Source organism: Numida meleagris, chromosome 14, assembly GCF_002078875.1.
Source record: "Numida meleagris isolate 19003 breed g44 Domestic line chromosome 14, NumMel1.0, whole genome shotgun sequence".
NCBI classification, from domain to species: Eukaryota; Metazoa; Chordata; class Aves; order Galliformes; family Numididae; genus Numida; species Numida meleagris.
Window position 1 is genome coordinate 5,104,675 of NC_034422.1, and position 17,527 is coordinate 5,122,201.

The 17,527-nt window shown below is 40.6% G+C and overlaps 1 protein-coding gene and 1 non-coding gene across 11 annotated transcripts in view; both read right to left on the reverse strand.

Annotated features, from left to right (window-relative positions):
• The window catches only part of DNAH10 (dynein axonemal heavy chain 10), a 57,188-nt gene that overhangs the window by 4,390 nt on the left and 35,271 nt on the right, over positions 1-17,527 (reverse strand). For 9 of the 10 annotated variants that reach the window (XM_021412542.1, XM_021412539.1, XM_021412540.1 and 6 more), the window contains 20 exons: positions 16,888-17,059; positions 15,785-15,988; positions 14,931-15,011; positions 14,315-14,512; positions 13,507-13,668; positions 12,771-12,945; positions 11,902-12,083; positions 9,717-9,853; positions 8,651-8,868; positions 8,049-8,270; positions 7,334-7,481; positions 6,712-6,991; positions 6,143-6,372; positions 4,835-5,108; positions 4,292-4,396; positions 3,646-3,800; positions 2,864-3,018; positions 2,513-2,696; positions 1,484-1,684; positions 118-327 (listed from right to left, as the gene is read on the reverse strand). In XM_021412542.1, coding sequence (XP_021268217.1) covers positions 118-327; positions 1,484-1,684; positions 2,513-2,696; positions 2,864-3,018; positions 3,646-3,800; positions 4,292-4,396; positions 4,835-5,108; positions 6,143-6,372; positions 6,712-6,991; positions 7,334-7,481; positions 8,049-8,270; positions 8,651-8,868; positions 9,717-9,853; positions 11,902-12,083; positions 12,771-12,945; positions 13,507-13,668; positions 14,315-14,512; positions 14,931-15,011; positions 15,785-15,988; positions 16,888-17,059 — 3,693 coding nt within the window. Of the gene's footprint in view, positions 1-117; positions 328-1,483; positions 1,685-2,512; positions 2,697-2,863; positions 3,019-3,645; positions 3,801-4,291; positions 4,397-4,834; positions 5,109-6,142; positions 6,373-6,711; positions 6,992-7,333; positions 7,482-8,048; positions 8,271-8,650; positions 8,869-9,716; positions 9,854-11,901; positions 12,084-12,770; positions 12,946-13,506; positions 13,669-14,314; positions 14,513-14,930; positions 15,012-15,784; positions 15,989-16,887; positions 17,060-17,527 lie in introns of those variants that run through there. The other variant, XR_002443373.1, reaches the window with a different exon arrangement.
• TRNAA-UGC lies at positions 11,800-11,871 on the reverse strand. Its single transcript has one exon. It is a non-coding gene; the product is annotated as a tRNA-Ala (tRNA).

A 17,527-nucleotide genomic window follows, 5' to 3' on the forward strand; every position in this document is an offset into this window, starting at 1 on the left:
GAAAAAGGTTAATATAAATTATATTGCAAGAAAGGATTAAAGCTGGACAGACCATGTGTTTTCAAAAGTAATTTGAGCAGCTCAAGAATGTAAGAGCTGTTGTCATTACTTTCTTACCTGGAAATCAGATTCATTAAAATCATAAGGTACGTTCCAGCCAACCTTCCCAAACTTCCTTCTCTCCTGAACCACAGCATGGAAAAATGCCAACACGTAGACTAAGGGTTTGAAGGCAGGATGTGGGCATTGCTCCAAGGCTTCTTTGGGAATTCTGAAGTAGGTGGCTCGCATATTCAGTTTCAGTCCATTTGGTGGTTCTGTTACAACCTATCCAAATAATCAGGGACACCATCAATTACTGAATAGCATCAAGAAAATAAACAGTAAACGTATTATGCAAAGTTATACAATGCAAGCCTGAAAAAATTGATCAGCTTTCTAAATTCATTTCAAGAAGGGATTTTTTTTGTATGTAAAGATATGCATCTGAGCTTTTATCAAGGTTAGCAGAGATGTGAAAAGAAACCTGGTATTATTTTAGAAATAGCTATGTTATTGGAAAGATTAATATTTCATCATACTTGAAGATCTAATTTACTGAAATATTATCAGTAATTTACATATTTTGCTGTGTCCTACATACCACGACAGTCAGATGGCTTAAGTCTTTAACATGGCTTTACTAATTATCAAATGAAAGCAGAGTCAGCTTCCTGGCAATGTTTTCAAAGTGCGGTAAGACTTTTATTCTTGCTGCCCATACCTAGACCTAGAAACTGCATATGTGCAATCTTAAATCAAAAATATTCATGCTTGCTTTTCCCCACTGTGGCATGAAGCAGTGCTGAGCTGAATACTCCAGAGCTATCACCGATAAACTAGAGCACATATTGGGTGGATCTGATATGCCACTGCCATCAACTCTATGAAATAAAGATACCACATTTACAGGACTGGTTCACCACAGTAAAGCAGTCACAAAAAAAGAAAACTAGAACCGTGTCATGGCTTGCACCTTCAAAATAATCAGCTCAGCTTGCCTGTGATAAGTGCTGCAGCCTGAAGTAGCAACTGGAAACCATTATCCTATTACAGTGTCTGCTCCACTGACACTATTGCCAGGCTAGACACAGACCTCAGCTCTGCAGCAGGAGTGACAGGACTATTTCTGACTCTCAGATATACTACACTTGTGGCAGCATTTGATTCTAAAGAGCATTTGTCACATCCCCAGGTTTACTCACAAAGCTCCACTCTGAAATAACTGCTCCAGAAAAAAAAAAAAAAAAAAAAAAAAAAAAAATCACCAGAAGATTTCATCATCTTGTATAAGATGATGAAAAACCTATTTGGTTAATGAAAACAAAAAGCTTGAACACACAGCCCAAGCCAACATGCTGCATTCAGGTCACGCTCCTCCCAAAATCTGTTTTGCCAAGGATGCAGGACGTGCCCTCCCGCTGCGCTTCCCCTCGTGCAATACCTTCAGAGACTTCTGCAGTATTCCAATCGGGAAGCCCTCGGTTGGGTCTGTAGTCAGCCAGAGGCGAAAGTCTGGGTGAGGATCTGTGATTTTCTCCAGGGCCTTTTCCAGAGTGATAAGCCACTTCACCAAAAGGTGACAGTTCTGCAACATCAGCCACTCGCCACTAACCACCACCTTCTCCAGCATCTGCAGGGCAATCTTAAGAGACAGAAAGAACAGTCTGCGAGTCGCTCTCCCTTTATCATGAAAGCAAACCAACTTTCATGGGCTAGTGCAGTAGATTTCTTCTTGCCAGCAAACACTCAGACTTGTAGCAGAACACTCCTCCCTGAAAATGGAATTACATCAATACCACAATCAGTTGCTAAGATGCTCTTTTTTATTTCATTAATCCCTTTTGAAATTAAAGTCATGTAGATTACTGAAGCGCTTCAAGACACTGAAGCAGTGTAGGTGGCCCACAAGAGAGTGGTGATCAGAGTCTAACAAGGGGTGATCTAAATGAAGCTACTCAGAGTTCTTCCGCTGACTGAATTCACAGCAACTTCAGCAGCTGCTAAGCTGTGGACATGTCAGCCTAAGAGTCTGTAACAACAACAACAGAAATAATAAATAAATAAAACCTACAGGAAAGACAAAAGAGCAGCAGGATATTTTTTTTGTAACACTGTGACTTCAGATCAGCCCATGTCCTTACACAGGGACAGTCACTGATGACTCTTTGACAGGCTGCAGAGCAACTTCTTTTCCACTCAGCTACTTTTTAACAGCTGAAAATATCACTCTGAAGGTATCCTTACCAAAACCATAAAGAGATCCAAACAGCCAAATGCCCTTCCTCACATCACAGAAAAGCATTATTTCTAGGCTGGCAAATCACATGCTATTTCAAAGCACAACGTAACTCCATTTTCAGTGGCCTTTGGAAAGGAAATTTGGACAAGTCCATGATAATAAAAGCATGAATTGCAATTCACATGCTAACTCAGTGCCCACAGAATGTCCCAGCCCTCCCACTGAAGTTACCTTTTCTTGGCCTTGTCCCATGGCTAGGAATTTGAATCTATCTCCTCCAAAGCCTGTCCTCTCAGCCAGTTTCATGAGGTCACTAATGGGATCACAGCCAGGACTTAAGATAAAAACAACTGGTGAGGAAGGACTGCTCTGCTCAAAGATGGCTTCAAAGCTGATCACAGGGGGCTGCACGTACCTGGTAGGAAAACAAGCACAGCGAGTATCAATGTTGTGTAAAAGATCACTTCTACACAGACATCAACATTCATTTCAGACTGTACATGGAAATACTACAGAGAAAAGACATACTCCATTGTGTAGGCAAAATACACAAACCATTTACGTTTGAAACGAGTGACTTACTTCTCGCTCATTGTCAGTGTAACATAGTCTGTTACTGCCCGATATACTCGGTCCACTCGGAAACACCGCAGAAGTAGGAGTTTCTGGAAGTTTGTGAGACTGTTTTGGTACTGCATGGGGAATGGCATCTGCTCCAGAGCATCTGTATCATACCACTGGCAAGAAAAGGTGGGAGACAATACAGATTGATCAAAAGGATCTATCAATGAAATTACTACGAAAAGCAGAGAAAAACAATTTGATTAAAGAAAGGTCAAAAGACACAAGAAAAACAATGAAGAAAGTCAATCCACTGCAGGAAATCAGCTTGTTCAGTACAAAGCATTGGTAGGAAGGTTCAGCCTCTACTGCCATATCGCCACCATCCGCCTCTGACATTGTGGGCCAGCATAGTAAAATAGGAGGCACTGCTTTCAGAGCAGCCCTCATACAATTTAGTAGTAGAAAACGACAGTGAAATACTGACTGTTGAAATCAACAGCAAAAATTCCACTGACTTGAACAGGGCAAAGAGCTCATCAAAGGCATATGACTGGAAAATAAAACATGTATAGTACAGCACAGAAGATTTTGGGGGGGGGGTTGTTATTTAAATAACAAGAGCCCTAATTCTTCTAGAAATAAGCCCATCACTAAGTTCAAGAAGAAAAGCAATGCCTTGACAGAAAACGCCAGTGGTGACATGCCTCCTACAGAGTTCTATGGCACACTGCATCATACTCGAACATTTAATACCAGAAGAAAAACAAGGAAGGAGAACAGGATTGCAGAAAAGCACGTACATTTTTCCATACATCTGGATTTTTTTCCACATCATCTGGAAGAGATTCAAATTGCTCAGGAAATAGTTCAGACAAGCGAATTAGGTCTTCCCAGCCTTGATCTGGAAGCCAAGCATACGGCTTCTTTCGTGCACTCTTCTCCAGGGAAATATTGCCTAGTCACATTCAGAAAACAAAGTGAAGGTCCATGTCATAAATTCTCCAGTACCTGACACATACAGTCCCACCACACAGAGAAATCATTTGGCAATTTGTTTCTGGAAGCACTGTGAGATTAAACTGGTCTGCTGAAGTAAACACAGCATTTTACAAGTGCTTGCAAAAGCCAAATTTGTATCTTTGCAAACATTTCTATTTAGAAGTAGTTAGAAAATAACTAGAGATTATTTTCTCAGGTAACATTCTCATTATCTGTAGCTAACACAAGATTTGTCAGCATTCATAGTGAAAAGGGATTCGCCTCTTCACTGTTTAACAAAGTGAAAAAAATACAAATAGCAAAATCCACAATTTGTGTAAACAAATGTATTTCAGCTGACTTTGTGTGCTGGCTCTCACAGAAAATCACACTTAGTCTAAATCTACCTCTGAAAGATCTTCTAGCTATCAACACATATATATTTATATACAAATATATTCACGCTACCTTTTAAAAAGAAGTCAAGTTCTTCATGGGGAACTCTGTCTTCAGCTTGTTCTATCTTCACGGTCATATTAAAGGAGAACAATAACTTGTGCTTCTCAAACAAGCCTGTGTTCAAAGGACAACTTTTTCAAAAATCTGCTCCAGTCCCACGTGTTCTAGCACCAGTCTTTAAATCTACATCCCACATCTGGTCACCCCACAAAGATCAAGGTGACTGGGGACAGGGGTTTGGATCAGGCTTACAGAAGTACGGACCAAGTACAAGTTTGTCAAAATGGCATCTGTGAGAAATACCCAGGAATGTAAGATCCATATCTGCAATTTGCCATTTGTAATTGTATTAACAAAGGATTTATTTAAGTTGTTATATGCATACTTCAGACAGAAGGGAGTGACTGTAAACCAGGAACAATGCTAAAACTCAACATCAGTGAATGTGTTACTGTTTGATAATTTGCCTCTTTAATGCAAACCAGCTGAAAGCCTGGTTTTTAACAAGCATGTGAACAACAGAATACCAGCTTGTCATTAAACTGCACTAACCTGTGCAGCCATAGTTATAGGTGTTGAAAGTCAACATATCCATGATGTTTTTTAACCTCTTCAGAAGAATAGGACTGGGCATGGATTTCCGAAGAGAGAATCCAAAAACCTCTAAGAAGGAGACCAGAGAGTACTGGTACATGATGTTGACAACTGCCATTTCAGACAAAACAGAGAATAGAATGGCCCCCCTCCTGGCAGCTGGTCTGTAGCCATCTCGAAGCTGATCAATATCCGCCGCTGTTTTCACAGCCAGATCAAGTTTTTCGATCACCTAGCCAGACATTGATTTCAGACACGTATAATTAATGCACTGATGTATTAGTATACACATATAATTAGTGTACTAAGCCATGCTGAAATGACAATTATGAACACTTAGGATCTAAAAATACTGTAAGTAACAGCATGCATTAAAACCACCTGAACCAGGAGCCAAGATATTGAAGACTAGTAATGTTCACAAATTAACCTTTTAAGAAGAACATTTTTATGTAAAAATGCAAGTCCTTCATCTTTAAATACTTAATACTTTAAATACACAGAATTTTTCATAGGACTCTGTAGAGAGATAAATGCTTTATAGTCTGAGGAGAGAAAAAGACAGTGCTGAGGCACAGTCCCCAGTCATCTGGAGACATGTGAACTAAGTCGAAAGAACCATGCCCTACCAGTGCCTGCCTCTCACTGCTGACTATACAGGGACTCTGGGCAAGTAACCCTAAAGAAGTATGAATTGCAAAAATCAAAGGTCAGAATAAATGAGTCCCAATCTGTGCATTTATGGAAATTAAAGGCAAAGATTAACACAGGATCATACAAAGAGTATGGGAAAGACCCTCTGGGGATATGTACTTCAACTTTTCGTCCAAAACAGGACTACAGCCACCACTAGATCAGGTCATCTGTGGCTTTGCCCAGCTACAGCCTGTAAACCTCCAAGGACAGATATCCTACATCTTCCCTGAGTAACAAATACCTTCTATTTCCATTTCAGATCTGATAGGAGACAAGACAAAGATTGTTTCAGAGATGAAAGAAATACATCACGTACTCTTTGTTTTAAAACTGTGAACAACTATTACATTGTTCCTAATAATGACATTCCTGAAAATAGGACTGTGTTCTCTGATGCAAAAAAATACTGCTCAATACTGAAAGATACAACACATTCATGAGAACTCTTCATTCCTTTCAAACCTAGTTCTTAGGTTCGAGAAGGAAAGAAAATAGAACACAACGAGAAGGAAAGAAGAGATTCAATAAGTAGATATCCCTACAAAACGAAAACAAAAAAAAAGCTGGTACCTCAGTAGCTTTGGATTTTGTCTCGTCCATAGTTTGCACTAAGTCTATGTTGTCCAACATGTTTCCTGTGGAAGATGTCAGTTCATGAAGGAGAGAGTCTTCCAGATCTTTCAGCAAGTTTTTATTGTCACTAGTCTCTTGGATGAGATGTTGTCTCTGTTCTTCCAATTCCCTTTTTTCAAAACCCGTAATAACACTGAGCAATTGATCCTCTAGGCCCTTCAGCGTAACTACAGATAAAACACAGAACACAGCCTTCTCTAAAACAAGGACAGCTTTTAGACAACTCATTCCACCTTGATCATCTCATAAAACTACAGCAACGCAACAGGATGACTTGGTTAATAACTGCACATTAATTTTACCAATGCATCCTAACCTGACTGATATAAAACTAGATCTTGGTTGTGTTTCAAATTAAGAGAGAGAAGCGAGAAGAATTTTATATTCAATCAGATGATAAGTATTAGGGAGACTATTACATGTCAAAGTTTTGTTGTTTCAGATAACCACCCAGGCCCTAAACAGCATAATCACTATTTTATTAATAAACACACACTCTTGCTTACCTGTATAATTGATAACCATAGCTTTGCCAAACACAGAGGGAGAATACTTCGGGTTTGCTAATTTGGTGTTCAGGTACAATCTAAAATTACTGTCATAGTCAACCTCTTTGTCACCCAGGACAACGAATTTTCGCCCCTGTGCAACTTTGATATTCTTCTCTAAGACATTGTCTATCACAGGATCAATGTATTCATCAACACTATGCAGCAAGAAAGGACTCCCATACTTTATGGCAAGTTCTAGTTGTTTAAGGAAATCCGGGTCATTAAAGGAAGCCATCTGCAAGAGAATAATGGAAAGATATGAAAACAGAACTTTCAACCATGCTTCTGACCGTCACACTGTCCTACATGAAATCCCATCCTGGAGCTGAGATAAAACACAAGCAACCCCAGCCTTTTGGTTATACTGTTTTGCTTGTACTGAGACTGGCCAATATCCCAAGCAAACCATCAGTCCCAAAGACTTGAAATTTCATCATGGAAAAGGAGATATTCACTATCCATTTGAAAGACATGACAGTCACCGCATTCGACTGTCATAACTGGTTCCCCATCCAAGGTAACAGATACTTATGCAGCTTTTAACCAGTAAAGAGGTAAAATTATTGTTTATCTTCACCCTCAGGTTATTTTTTTCTTCTTTCTTCTTAATCCAATTTAAAGCCTGTTGTTGTGGGTCAATACAGAGTGGGAAGCGGCTTGCATATGTTGTCAGAATGCCATTCTGGACAGAGAGCTCATCTGGAGGCAATCCTTGGGAAAACCACCTAGGAAGCAAAGACCAAGCTGGAAGAAAAACTTGATGGAAGAGCAGATAATTTCAGTAGTCAGTAAAGCTATGCAATCCATTGAGCACATTATTAGAAACACAAGGCAAACATACAGTGTATGTGATTGTGAGAGCAGCGTCAAAACTCAGACTGACTCACTGAGTCATTTTAACTTCACTACTCAAAACAGACTGTTGCATTTAGTGAGGAATCACACAGCAGGTGAAATGTGGGTTATTTGGCTATAGGTTTAATTCCAAATTTACTGAAGTAAATTGAGACTGCTGTTAGGCCCTGAGTTGAACACATATTATAGATAACTGATAAAAAGGTATGTGTGTAGGTTCAGTGAATGGCCTTGTAGTGTAAAGAACAACGGTTTGTTATAACAAATAGTCTCTGTCGACCAGAAAAAATAATCGTCTCCTTGCCATCTTTGTGGCATGAAGTAAAACGGTGTCTCCACCTATACTTCAACGCACAGTGCCAATTTTGTGCTACAGATTCAGACTCGTACTTCATGATTTCACATACAGTAGTCACTAACTTCTTGACTGGACATACCTGCTAACCTCCACCTCATTAGTCAGGAGGCTTTCTAACTTAAAAGGCTGACTGAGAGGAACCTCTCGCGAAAGGATATCTTCTTGCCACGCTTGATAAATCATCTCATTACGAAACTCCCAGTTGAATGCTCCTTCATAGCTCAGAAAGGCAGCACAGAGTAGACAATCTCCAAGCAACTTCACCTTTCGCATTTTGAGGTCCTCTAGTTCCTTTGCCCACCTAACAGAAAAATAAGGGAATCCTGGGTGAATTTGTACCAGGGAGATGGGGATTCTTTTCCAACTGCTGCTACTTTAGCTACAGATTGAAACAGCCACAAAATTAACAGTCACTTTTTCCCTCATTTATTGTGATGACACTGAGTAGGTTTGAACCTTCTTCCTTTTAACCTTAGTAAACCTTTTTCTTCTGCATTAAAAATCATTGATACTATTTTTCAAGATCTCATGAATATTAGTTAGAATGCGTACTAATTCCCAGCAAAAGGAAAAAAAAAAATCAGAGAAAGACATTTCCAAAAACATCTCAGTTTGATAGATTTTATTCCTGGCATATGATCCTCTGAGGTCAAGAACATTCCTCTTTGAATCTATACTTACCTCTTGTTCTCAGATCTCAAGCCAAAGATGAGCTTGTCAGCAGCTTCTAATCTTCTCTGCATAATCTCTGCTTCTTCTTGTAACTGTTGCTTTTCTTTTATTGCCTCTTGATATTTGTCCCCCAAAGCTTTAAGCTCAGCCTGAATTGTAGACAGCTCTGCATTTATCTTTTCCAGTTCCCTCTTACTTAAGTAATAGTTCCGTTCTAGCCTTGCCACCTGCATTATGAAGGAAAACATAAAGACTATTATCAAAGAAGGGTTTTGGAGAGAAATCTGAAGTTCTTTCTTTTGGCTATCTTGTGTATTTTGAAGCATCGTGGTAATAAATGGTGTAAGCCAAAATAACTACCAGTGTAACCTCATCTACCTCTCCCCATCCTAAACATTTACCTCATGGTCTGAATCTGCAGTTCCAAAGCAAACAAACCTCCTAAACCAGAGTTTTCAACATGAGCTATTTTAAGCATATAAGCAGTCCTGCCAACATCAGAGGTCAGCAGGACTATCAACCCAGACACAAAAAAAAGGTTTGTCTGCTTAATAACAGAGATATTAAGACCTTAAAAATAGTCAGGCCCACCATCTAGCGAATATGCTTTATCAGTAGTCAGCTGCATATAAGCAGATTTTCTGTTAGGAATTTTCCCAGTGTAATCAAATTTCCTTTCATAACACAGCTAAGGTCCAAGCCTTTCTAAAAAATGATAATTAAAAGGTCTGCCCTCAAGGGGCATGGACATGTGACAGAGCTCTGCTTTGTCCAAATGTCATGAGTTTTTAAGCATGTTTTCAGTAGACAGCTAAAAACACTTTTTCTGAGCATGTTAGACTACCAAATTCCACCTGACCACATTTCTCTCACCACCTTCCAGCACTAGAGTGGATGGGAACCCATACTGCAGCATGACAGCACAACAGACACAGCACTTAGTAACTGTGTACATTCCTCACCCTTTCTGCAATATTTCTGAACACCTCTTTTGAAGCACTTCAGCGACTTCTCACATGGGGCTGTCAATGAAATTGCTGAGTGTCTCTTCAGAGTCTGAACCCATGCACTGTACCTTCTCTCTCTTTGGCTTGACTTCTCTAACTACATCACAGTAGCTCATCACCGCTTCAACGAACTTCAGCATTCCCAGGCCAGCTCTGCTAACAAGTTCCATTTCAGTGAAGGTAGTATTAAGACTCTTTAACACAGCTAAATGGACAAAGACAAAAATATTGCAAGTGAGCCAAGTTATAGTGCAGAAATCTTCAGAGAAATAAGGTTTCCATACGAGCAATATTGAGCAATACTGTGACAGATAATATAAATCATTTGTCAGAATATAAAAGAGATTCTGAACTTATGATGAAGGTACTGGGCTGTAACTATACAACAATACTGCTAGTGATTTCTCACAGAATGAATCATAGAATGACTTGGGTTGAAAAAGACCTCAAAGATCATTGAGTTTCAACTCCCCTGCTGAGTGCAGGTTTGCCAACCACTAGACCAGGCTTCCCAGAGCCACGTCCAGCCTGGCCTTGAATATCTCCAGGGACGGGGCATCCACAACCTCCTTGGGCAACTCGCTCCAGTGCATCACCACTCTCTGAGTGAAAAACTTCCTCCTAATATCTAATCTAAATCTCCCCGTCTCAGTTTAAAACCATTCCCCCTTGTCCTATTGCTATCCACCCTCATAAACAATCGTTCCCCCTCCTGTTTATATGCTCAAGTTCCTTCATCAAAAAAGTAGTGCATTCAGTTTTCCAGCATGTCTCGTGGTCATGGTTTGTTTTCTCTAGAGCAGTCAGCTACCATTTTGTTAAAAGGGCAAAACTCAACTCTTAATGGAACTACTCCGGATCACATCCTCGTGAGCATCTGCAAAGCTTGACTCGTCAGTTTTATACACAGCTTATCTTCCTTTCACTATGTACATATCACATCTCAGTTGCCACATGGCAGTCAAGATCATAATGCTACTTTTTGAGTATCTAAAAGCAGAATAGTAGGCCTGCTCAGCTGCTCTGTTTGTTTCTTGCCTGCTCCAAACCAAAGTGTACAAGGACTGGATGTAACACACTGCAGAAGGTCTTTGCACTCTGAAAAATCCAATTACCCAACAAAGCAACATCTGCAGCACCACCCTCCCAAACAATACTGGAATTGTCGTGGACATGGCTAATCACACTAACAAGGTGTTACTTTCATTGCAAGCATACAGGTCACAAAATTAGAATCATAGAATCCTTAGAGTTGGAAGGGACCTCTGGAAGGCCATCTAGTCCAACTCCCCTGCAATGCACAGGGACACCACAGCTAGGTCAGGCTGCCTGGGGCCTTATCCAGCCTCGCCTTGAAAGTCCCCAGGGACAGGGCATCAACCACATCACTAGGCAACCTGCTTCAGTGCCTCACCACTCTCACTGTAAATGATTTTTTCCTTATGACTAACCTAAATCTACCCTCTTTGAGCTTGAAAACATTTCCCCTTGTTCTATCACCACAGACCCCGCTGAAGAGTCTGTCTCCTTCTTTCCTGTCGTTCCCCTTCAGATACTGACAGGCCACTATCAGGTCACCTCGCAGCCTTCTCTTTGTTCAGGCTGCACAGCCCCAGCTCTCTCAGCCTGTCCTTGTAGAGGAAGTGTTCCATTCCTGGGATCGTTCTTGTGGCCCTCCTCTGGAGGTGCCCCAGCAGGTCCATGTCTCTCTGGTACTGAGGACTCCACATCTGGACACAGTGCTCCAGGTGAGGCCTCACCAGTGCAGAGCAGAGCATCATGTCCCTGGCCTGCTGGCCACGCTGCTTTTGACGCAGGATACGGTTGGCTTTCTGAGCTGCAAGGGCACAGTGCTGGCTCGTGTCCAGCTTCCCACCCACCAGTATCCCCAGGCCTTTTTTCACAGGGCTTCTTTCAATCCTTTCCTCCCCCATCTTGTACTGGTAGTGAGGGCTGCCTCGCCCAGGTGCAGACTTTGCACTTGGCGCACTGCTCAGCCTGTCTAGGTCCCTCGGGATGGCGTCCTGTCCCGTCCGTCGGGTGTGTCACCGCGCCCCACAGCTTGGTGCCATCAGCAAACTCGCTGAGCGTGCACTCGACCCCACTGTCAATGTCACTGAGGAAGACAGTAAAGAGTATCAGCTCCAAAAGTGGAGATGCCGGGGATTGAACCCGGGGCCTCATACATGCAAAGCATGCGCTCTACCACTGAGCTACATCCCCGTTAATGACTTCCCTTCGTCAATAATTTACCTCGAACAGATTTCACTTGGCCGTAAGTAATTCCATCAAAATCTAATTCCATCAGAGATCGCAGGAAATTTGCTTCTGACATCATTCCCTTGGCTGTCTTCCAGTTTAATTCTTTGTAGCCCCTCATTATGAGAACACATTCCAAAACAGCTTGCACCTGTTTAGGGGGTTTTGCAAAGGATCTAGAAAACAAGTGAAGAAGACAATGGAGGAGACAAAACATGTGATGCTAGACTCATGCTTCCCATTAAGACTGCTAATGAAATACAACAACAGCTACTAAAGAAGACATTTTAAACAAAGTAAAAAATATAATCCAGACAAAACAAGAAATAATTAGCTAGACAAAAGCTCCTGGTTGTTGCATTCAACCAATTTGATCAATAAGAGACTAAGGAATTTCAGCCGTGAAAGGCCTAAAATCATGATCCATACTTTCCCCTCATGCAATCAGGCAGCTGTTCATTGGGAGGAGCAGTACTGAAAGAATCCACAGATCTACTACAGGAAAGAAACTCAACAAGTGTGATGGGGAATGAAAAGCTCTTACTATTTTGGGGAGAGCCAAGGACTGCATGTACTTTCATACCTGTCCCCGAATACAAAATGTATTATAAAAACAAAGGAAGAAGTAATTCAGCAGAAAAGTACATTTTCATGCTATCAAAGCATCGCTGAAAATAGAAAGAAAAGGCTTGAGGAGAAGTCCTGGGCAAGGAATCAGAGGATTCTATGACATCTGCATCTGGGAAACTGATGTCCTGATCTTTACCCACACAGTATGTCCATGAGGAAGGTGAGGCTGACTCTAAAAAGGTCTCTCTGTGAATTTCCAAGCATTTATGCTACTGTACATCTAAATGAAATACCTTATCTCAGTAACATCAGACTTGTCAAGCTTCTGCAGCTCCAGTTTGGCAGCTTCTAAAACAGGCATGACTTCAGCCAGAGCTGACTCAGCAGCCGCCTTCTCCATAGCAATAATCCTATTCTGTTCCTGTATCTCTGTAGCTTTTTCTTCAGCCAGTTTTTTCTTCTCTTCAGCTAAAAATTGTAAAAGCAGGACCATAAATAGATTATTCAAATTTGTTTGCAGAACATGTACTAATATATATGTGCTTTTGGCTCAAAATCAGAAATTACCACCAAATCAGTACCCTTTTATTGCTAGCTTGCCAGTGTTTACAGCACTCCATCGATCACCAGGATGGGAACACCATTAGTGTTCCACACAAAGCATATATAATCTCTTTTCCTACTCTGCTTCCCTCTGACTTTCTTCTAAAAGCATTTCTGAATCCGAAGATCCCTTTGTTGCTAATGGCTCTTTCCCACATTACTCCTTATACCTTAGGAAGGGAAGACAACAGCAGGAGAACATAGTATTGATGTGCACAAAGTAAAGTAGACCAAATATATAGGAAAGAAGTCAATCTGGTTAGGATGCAGGGCCGACTCTTCTAGGAAGATCCTAGATCAGCACAGGCAGAACAAGAGGGTCATCTCTAAAAGCATCTAGAGCAATTAGAGTGGCTTCCAACCCAACACAGACTATGTAAGCCCTGCTTAGCCCGAGGGGCACTTCAGCAGTTGTACACAACCTACCTACTTTCGTGTTTGCTGAAATCTCTTTCAACAAAGCCTCACAAGCAGCTGATTTTTCCGCTAACACGATCTTTTGCTCTGCAAGTTTCTTGTTCAGCTCAGCCAACTCCACGCTAGCTTCCTTCAGTTTATCTAGGCCCCTCTCCAGCCGTTTACATTGTACTAGCAAGGAAAAAAGAGAAACATTAGAGACTCGTTGGTATTACTGCACAGCAGTAGATAATGTCACAGGAGGTAGATATGCTTATAGGTGCACTTTGCAACAGAACAACCTCAGTTATGAAAGGAATATCACTGTGAAAGATTTTTTATTTCATAAGCCTCCCACACAATATAGTATTAAAGTCAAAGTCACCCAAGCTGCCACACAAGTGGCCTCTACTTACTTTCCCTACCGCATTGTTGATATTTGATCTTCTTCACATACTTCAGTACTCACAGAAGTATGGATAAGAATTGCTGTTTGAGGAAGAACGTCAAACCTTGAGTTAGGCTGAACTATTATTAGGTCTAATCACCCTTCCTCAAGCAGAGGAGTGCCTGGTTTGGAAATTCTGGCTCAGGTTCATTCACAGAAGAATTTGGGGTGAACTCACCACTAGATGGAATCCGAACAATCCAAAATTGGTGTTAGTCCAACGTCAAAACTAGGTATTGATAACATTATTTTTGGATAATGTGGGTAATATTTGGAATTTACACCCACTTTCATTATGTTATGCTTTTTCTTTTTCTCTCTCTTTTTTTTTTTTTTTTTAAGTACTTGAATCACTTATTAAAAATGGAGAAAACATCTACACAGTCTTACCTAAAATGAACTCATTTTTCTCCTCGAGCAATTTTGAATACGTGTGGATAAAATCAAGGTAATTCTTCGGCGTGACATGGTTACTACGTCTTAATTTCTGCAGAAACCTCTTGCTGAAAATGCCTACAGATTCATGCACCATGACCATGTGTTCAACCACCATCTCGGAGCTCTCAGCTGGAACGCGTGTGTTACTTCCTAAAATTAATCAGAATAAATTAAATATATATATATCTATTTTTTTTTTAAGAATATGCCAATTACCATCTTCTTTCATGAATGCACATTTAAGCCAGGCACAGAAAAAAATCCACTTTCTGGGACAAAAAGCAAGGCTGAGATAGAGCTCAGAAGAGAACACAGGTATCCTGATAGCCAGGTCACATCATCTCCAGAGTTATGAGCTTGAATCTTAGCCATTTCTTTTAAACCTATTTGAGTAAGAAACTGGCAACCAAAAACATTTTAAACTGGGATAACTGCATCACCCTTGTAGGTTTATGGTAGCGACAACAATGATAAAGCAGGATGAAATCTACAATAAAGCCTAAGTAAAAAATACATGTCTTAGGCTAATTCAATGATTAAGGGGTTAAAATATTGACATTTTACTTACCAACAAAGGATTTTGCAACTGCATACAAAGCTTGGGGGGGCCAGGGCAAAAACCAGTCAATACCAGTATTGTTGACAAGACCTTAAAATAAAAGCATAGTATTACCTGAAAAGTTCCTTTGTAAAACTAGATTGTAATGTGCCAGACAGCCCTATGTTTAACTTCATTCGCATCAAGAATTTTCAGGATTGGTCTTATTTGCCTCCTACTTAGGAACAATAATTACCACAAAGCCAATACTTCTGTCTTGACAGTAAATAATCAGCGCTGCATCTGCGTCCTGCTAAACCTGTTGTACTATTCTTTAGGCTGTACCATTCTAAAGGATGCAGTCAAGAGCAACAACTACATATTTTAAAGCCTGCACTGAGATTCCCACCAGTACACCTCATTTGTGTGTCTCCTTGGTCCTTGTAGGACACCTTTCAGCCACCTGTTCTGCAGTAGCATCCACCAGGCCCAGGTGGTTTTTCCCTTAGCTGTGTCCTTCTCAGCTCACTCTTTTTTTAGCTTTGGAAACAAAAATGTTTCTCCTAGTTTCATAATGCTTTGATATTACATTCTTCTGTAAACTACATAGGAGAGGCTGTAGTCATAGGCAGCCTGTATACTTCCAGTTCAATGAGGATGACTAATTGATTTCTAGCAGTTCAGCCGAAAAACAAACTGATCTGCTAAACGTTAGTCAATAATACCCACTGATACATGGTAATTAACTGGAAAAAATCATGCAAATGTGCAATCACTAAACCTGCTCCACTTAGCTTTAGCTGTCAGAGTCTGCTGGAGATTTTGTCTTGCCTACAAACCTGTGTTTGACAGGGAAGAGACTAAGCAGTGTATATAATTGATACCTGGGAAATTTCTGCACCATGTTCTCAGACTATCCCCAACAGGGGACATTCCCAGGACAATATGAAGGTTGCTTGTACATTTGTTTACAAAATATTCCCAGACACTCTGTTTAGCTGGGTTCACACCGGCTTTAATAGCTTCGTCTCCAATCTGACTTAGTATGGTGTCTTTTTCATCATCTGCAAAAAGGGCTGGCACCATTCCTGTAACATATGGACAGAAGAATGCTAGTGAGAACAACTTGTAACCATATGGCTGGGGACAGAGCAAATGGGAAACTAAAGTCACAAGTATTAAACCTAGTTCAGCAAAATGATTCTGGGCAGTTCTGAACAAACCTATTCATCTCTCTGTGCTTCTCCACCTCCTCACCCATAATGGACAATACAGAGGAAGTACTTCAGATGATGCAAAGGGATTTAGAGGAATAATTGATGTGGTTTTGTTTGGGCTTCAGCAACATATACAAAATGTCACAAGAACACAAAATGCTTTTACTCATGGAAAGAAAATATTCATTAGTGTCTACAAACCACCAATTCACATTTTCAGTCTCTCAATCAAATGGTCATATTGCATAAGTTACCTAATGACTGACATAAGCAGAACAGAACAGGGAGAACTATACCAAGAAAAGGGATAAAATTTTCAAATCAGACTGTATGAACTTCTATAGAGAGGATGGTCACACAGTGCCAGCTGCTGCTAATCTTCACCAGCTGCATACAATAAAAGACACTAAACCATAGCTTAAGATATACATATAGGCAGCTGTTGTCGCACAGGTGAATGCTATTTAAAAGCAAATGAGAGAAAAGTGGGCCTGTAACTAAACACAGCTGAAGTTGTACTCCGGTGTTGGGGAAAGGCTGAGGCTCCTGCACAACTATGATTGGTGTGGACTTACAGGCGCCCCGGATGCATATAGATGACAATATGACGTCAAAAAGCCATCATTAAGGCCAAGATAACTCTAGGTAGTATTGAAAGGTGTAACTAAAGCAGCAGAGAACACAGGGTGAAATAGTAAAAGCTGGACCAAGGGTGCACTCAAGTCACAAGCAGATACTAAACTGGCAGTAATTCAGGCTGTCTGTGTCACCTGAAGTTAACATGTTATTGATGAGCTCCAAGAAACTCTCTTCTGCTACGTGGCCATCTGTAAACAAGAAGACTATTGACTTGTTCTCAATACCAAGCTTCTGGTATAAGGTTTTCAAGTCTTCTCGGAAGTTATTTTCTCTATATCCCCGAGTCAAGATGATCTCAAATACCTAAGGACACGAACAAATATAAGAACACACAGACGAACCCAAGACATAATGGTAACTTCAAAACTCAATTTAAATTAGATTGGATGAAAGATTTTGGTTTGACCCCCCATCATCAGTAAATTTATGTGCTACATTCTTTCCAAACAATTACATTTGTACAAACCTGCAGGATTGCATTTTCAAAATTTGATTCCACTTTGTATTCACCCTCCTTTTTCATTCTTCCCCTCCAAGTCAACAGTTCTTATATGAGACTGTTGAAGGAGGAACATTTCCTATCTAAAAATATTACAATATTAATCACAATAGGGTTCCTTGAGAAGGACCAGAATGCTGCTGTAATACAGAGAAGTAACAAAAGCCATAGTTTGGTACTATTAGATCTGTCCCCAGAACCCATCCTTGTTTTCTGCCCTGAAGTGCCAAAATCTAGATTCAGGTAATGAGAACTTCCTGCCTCGATCACCC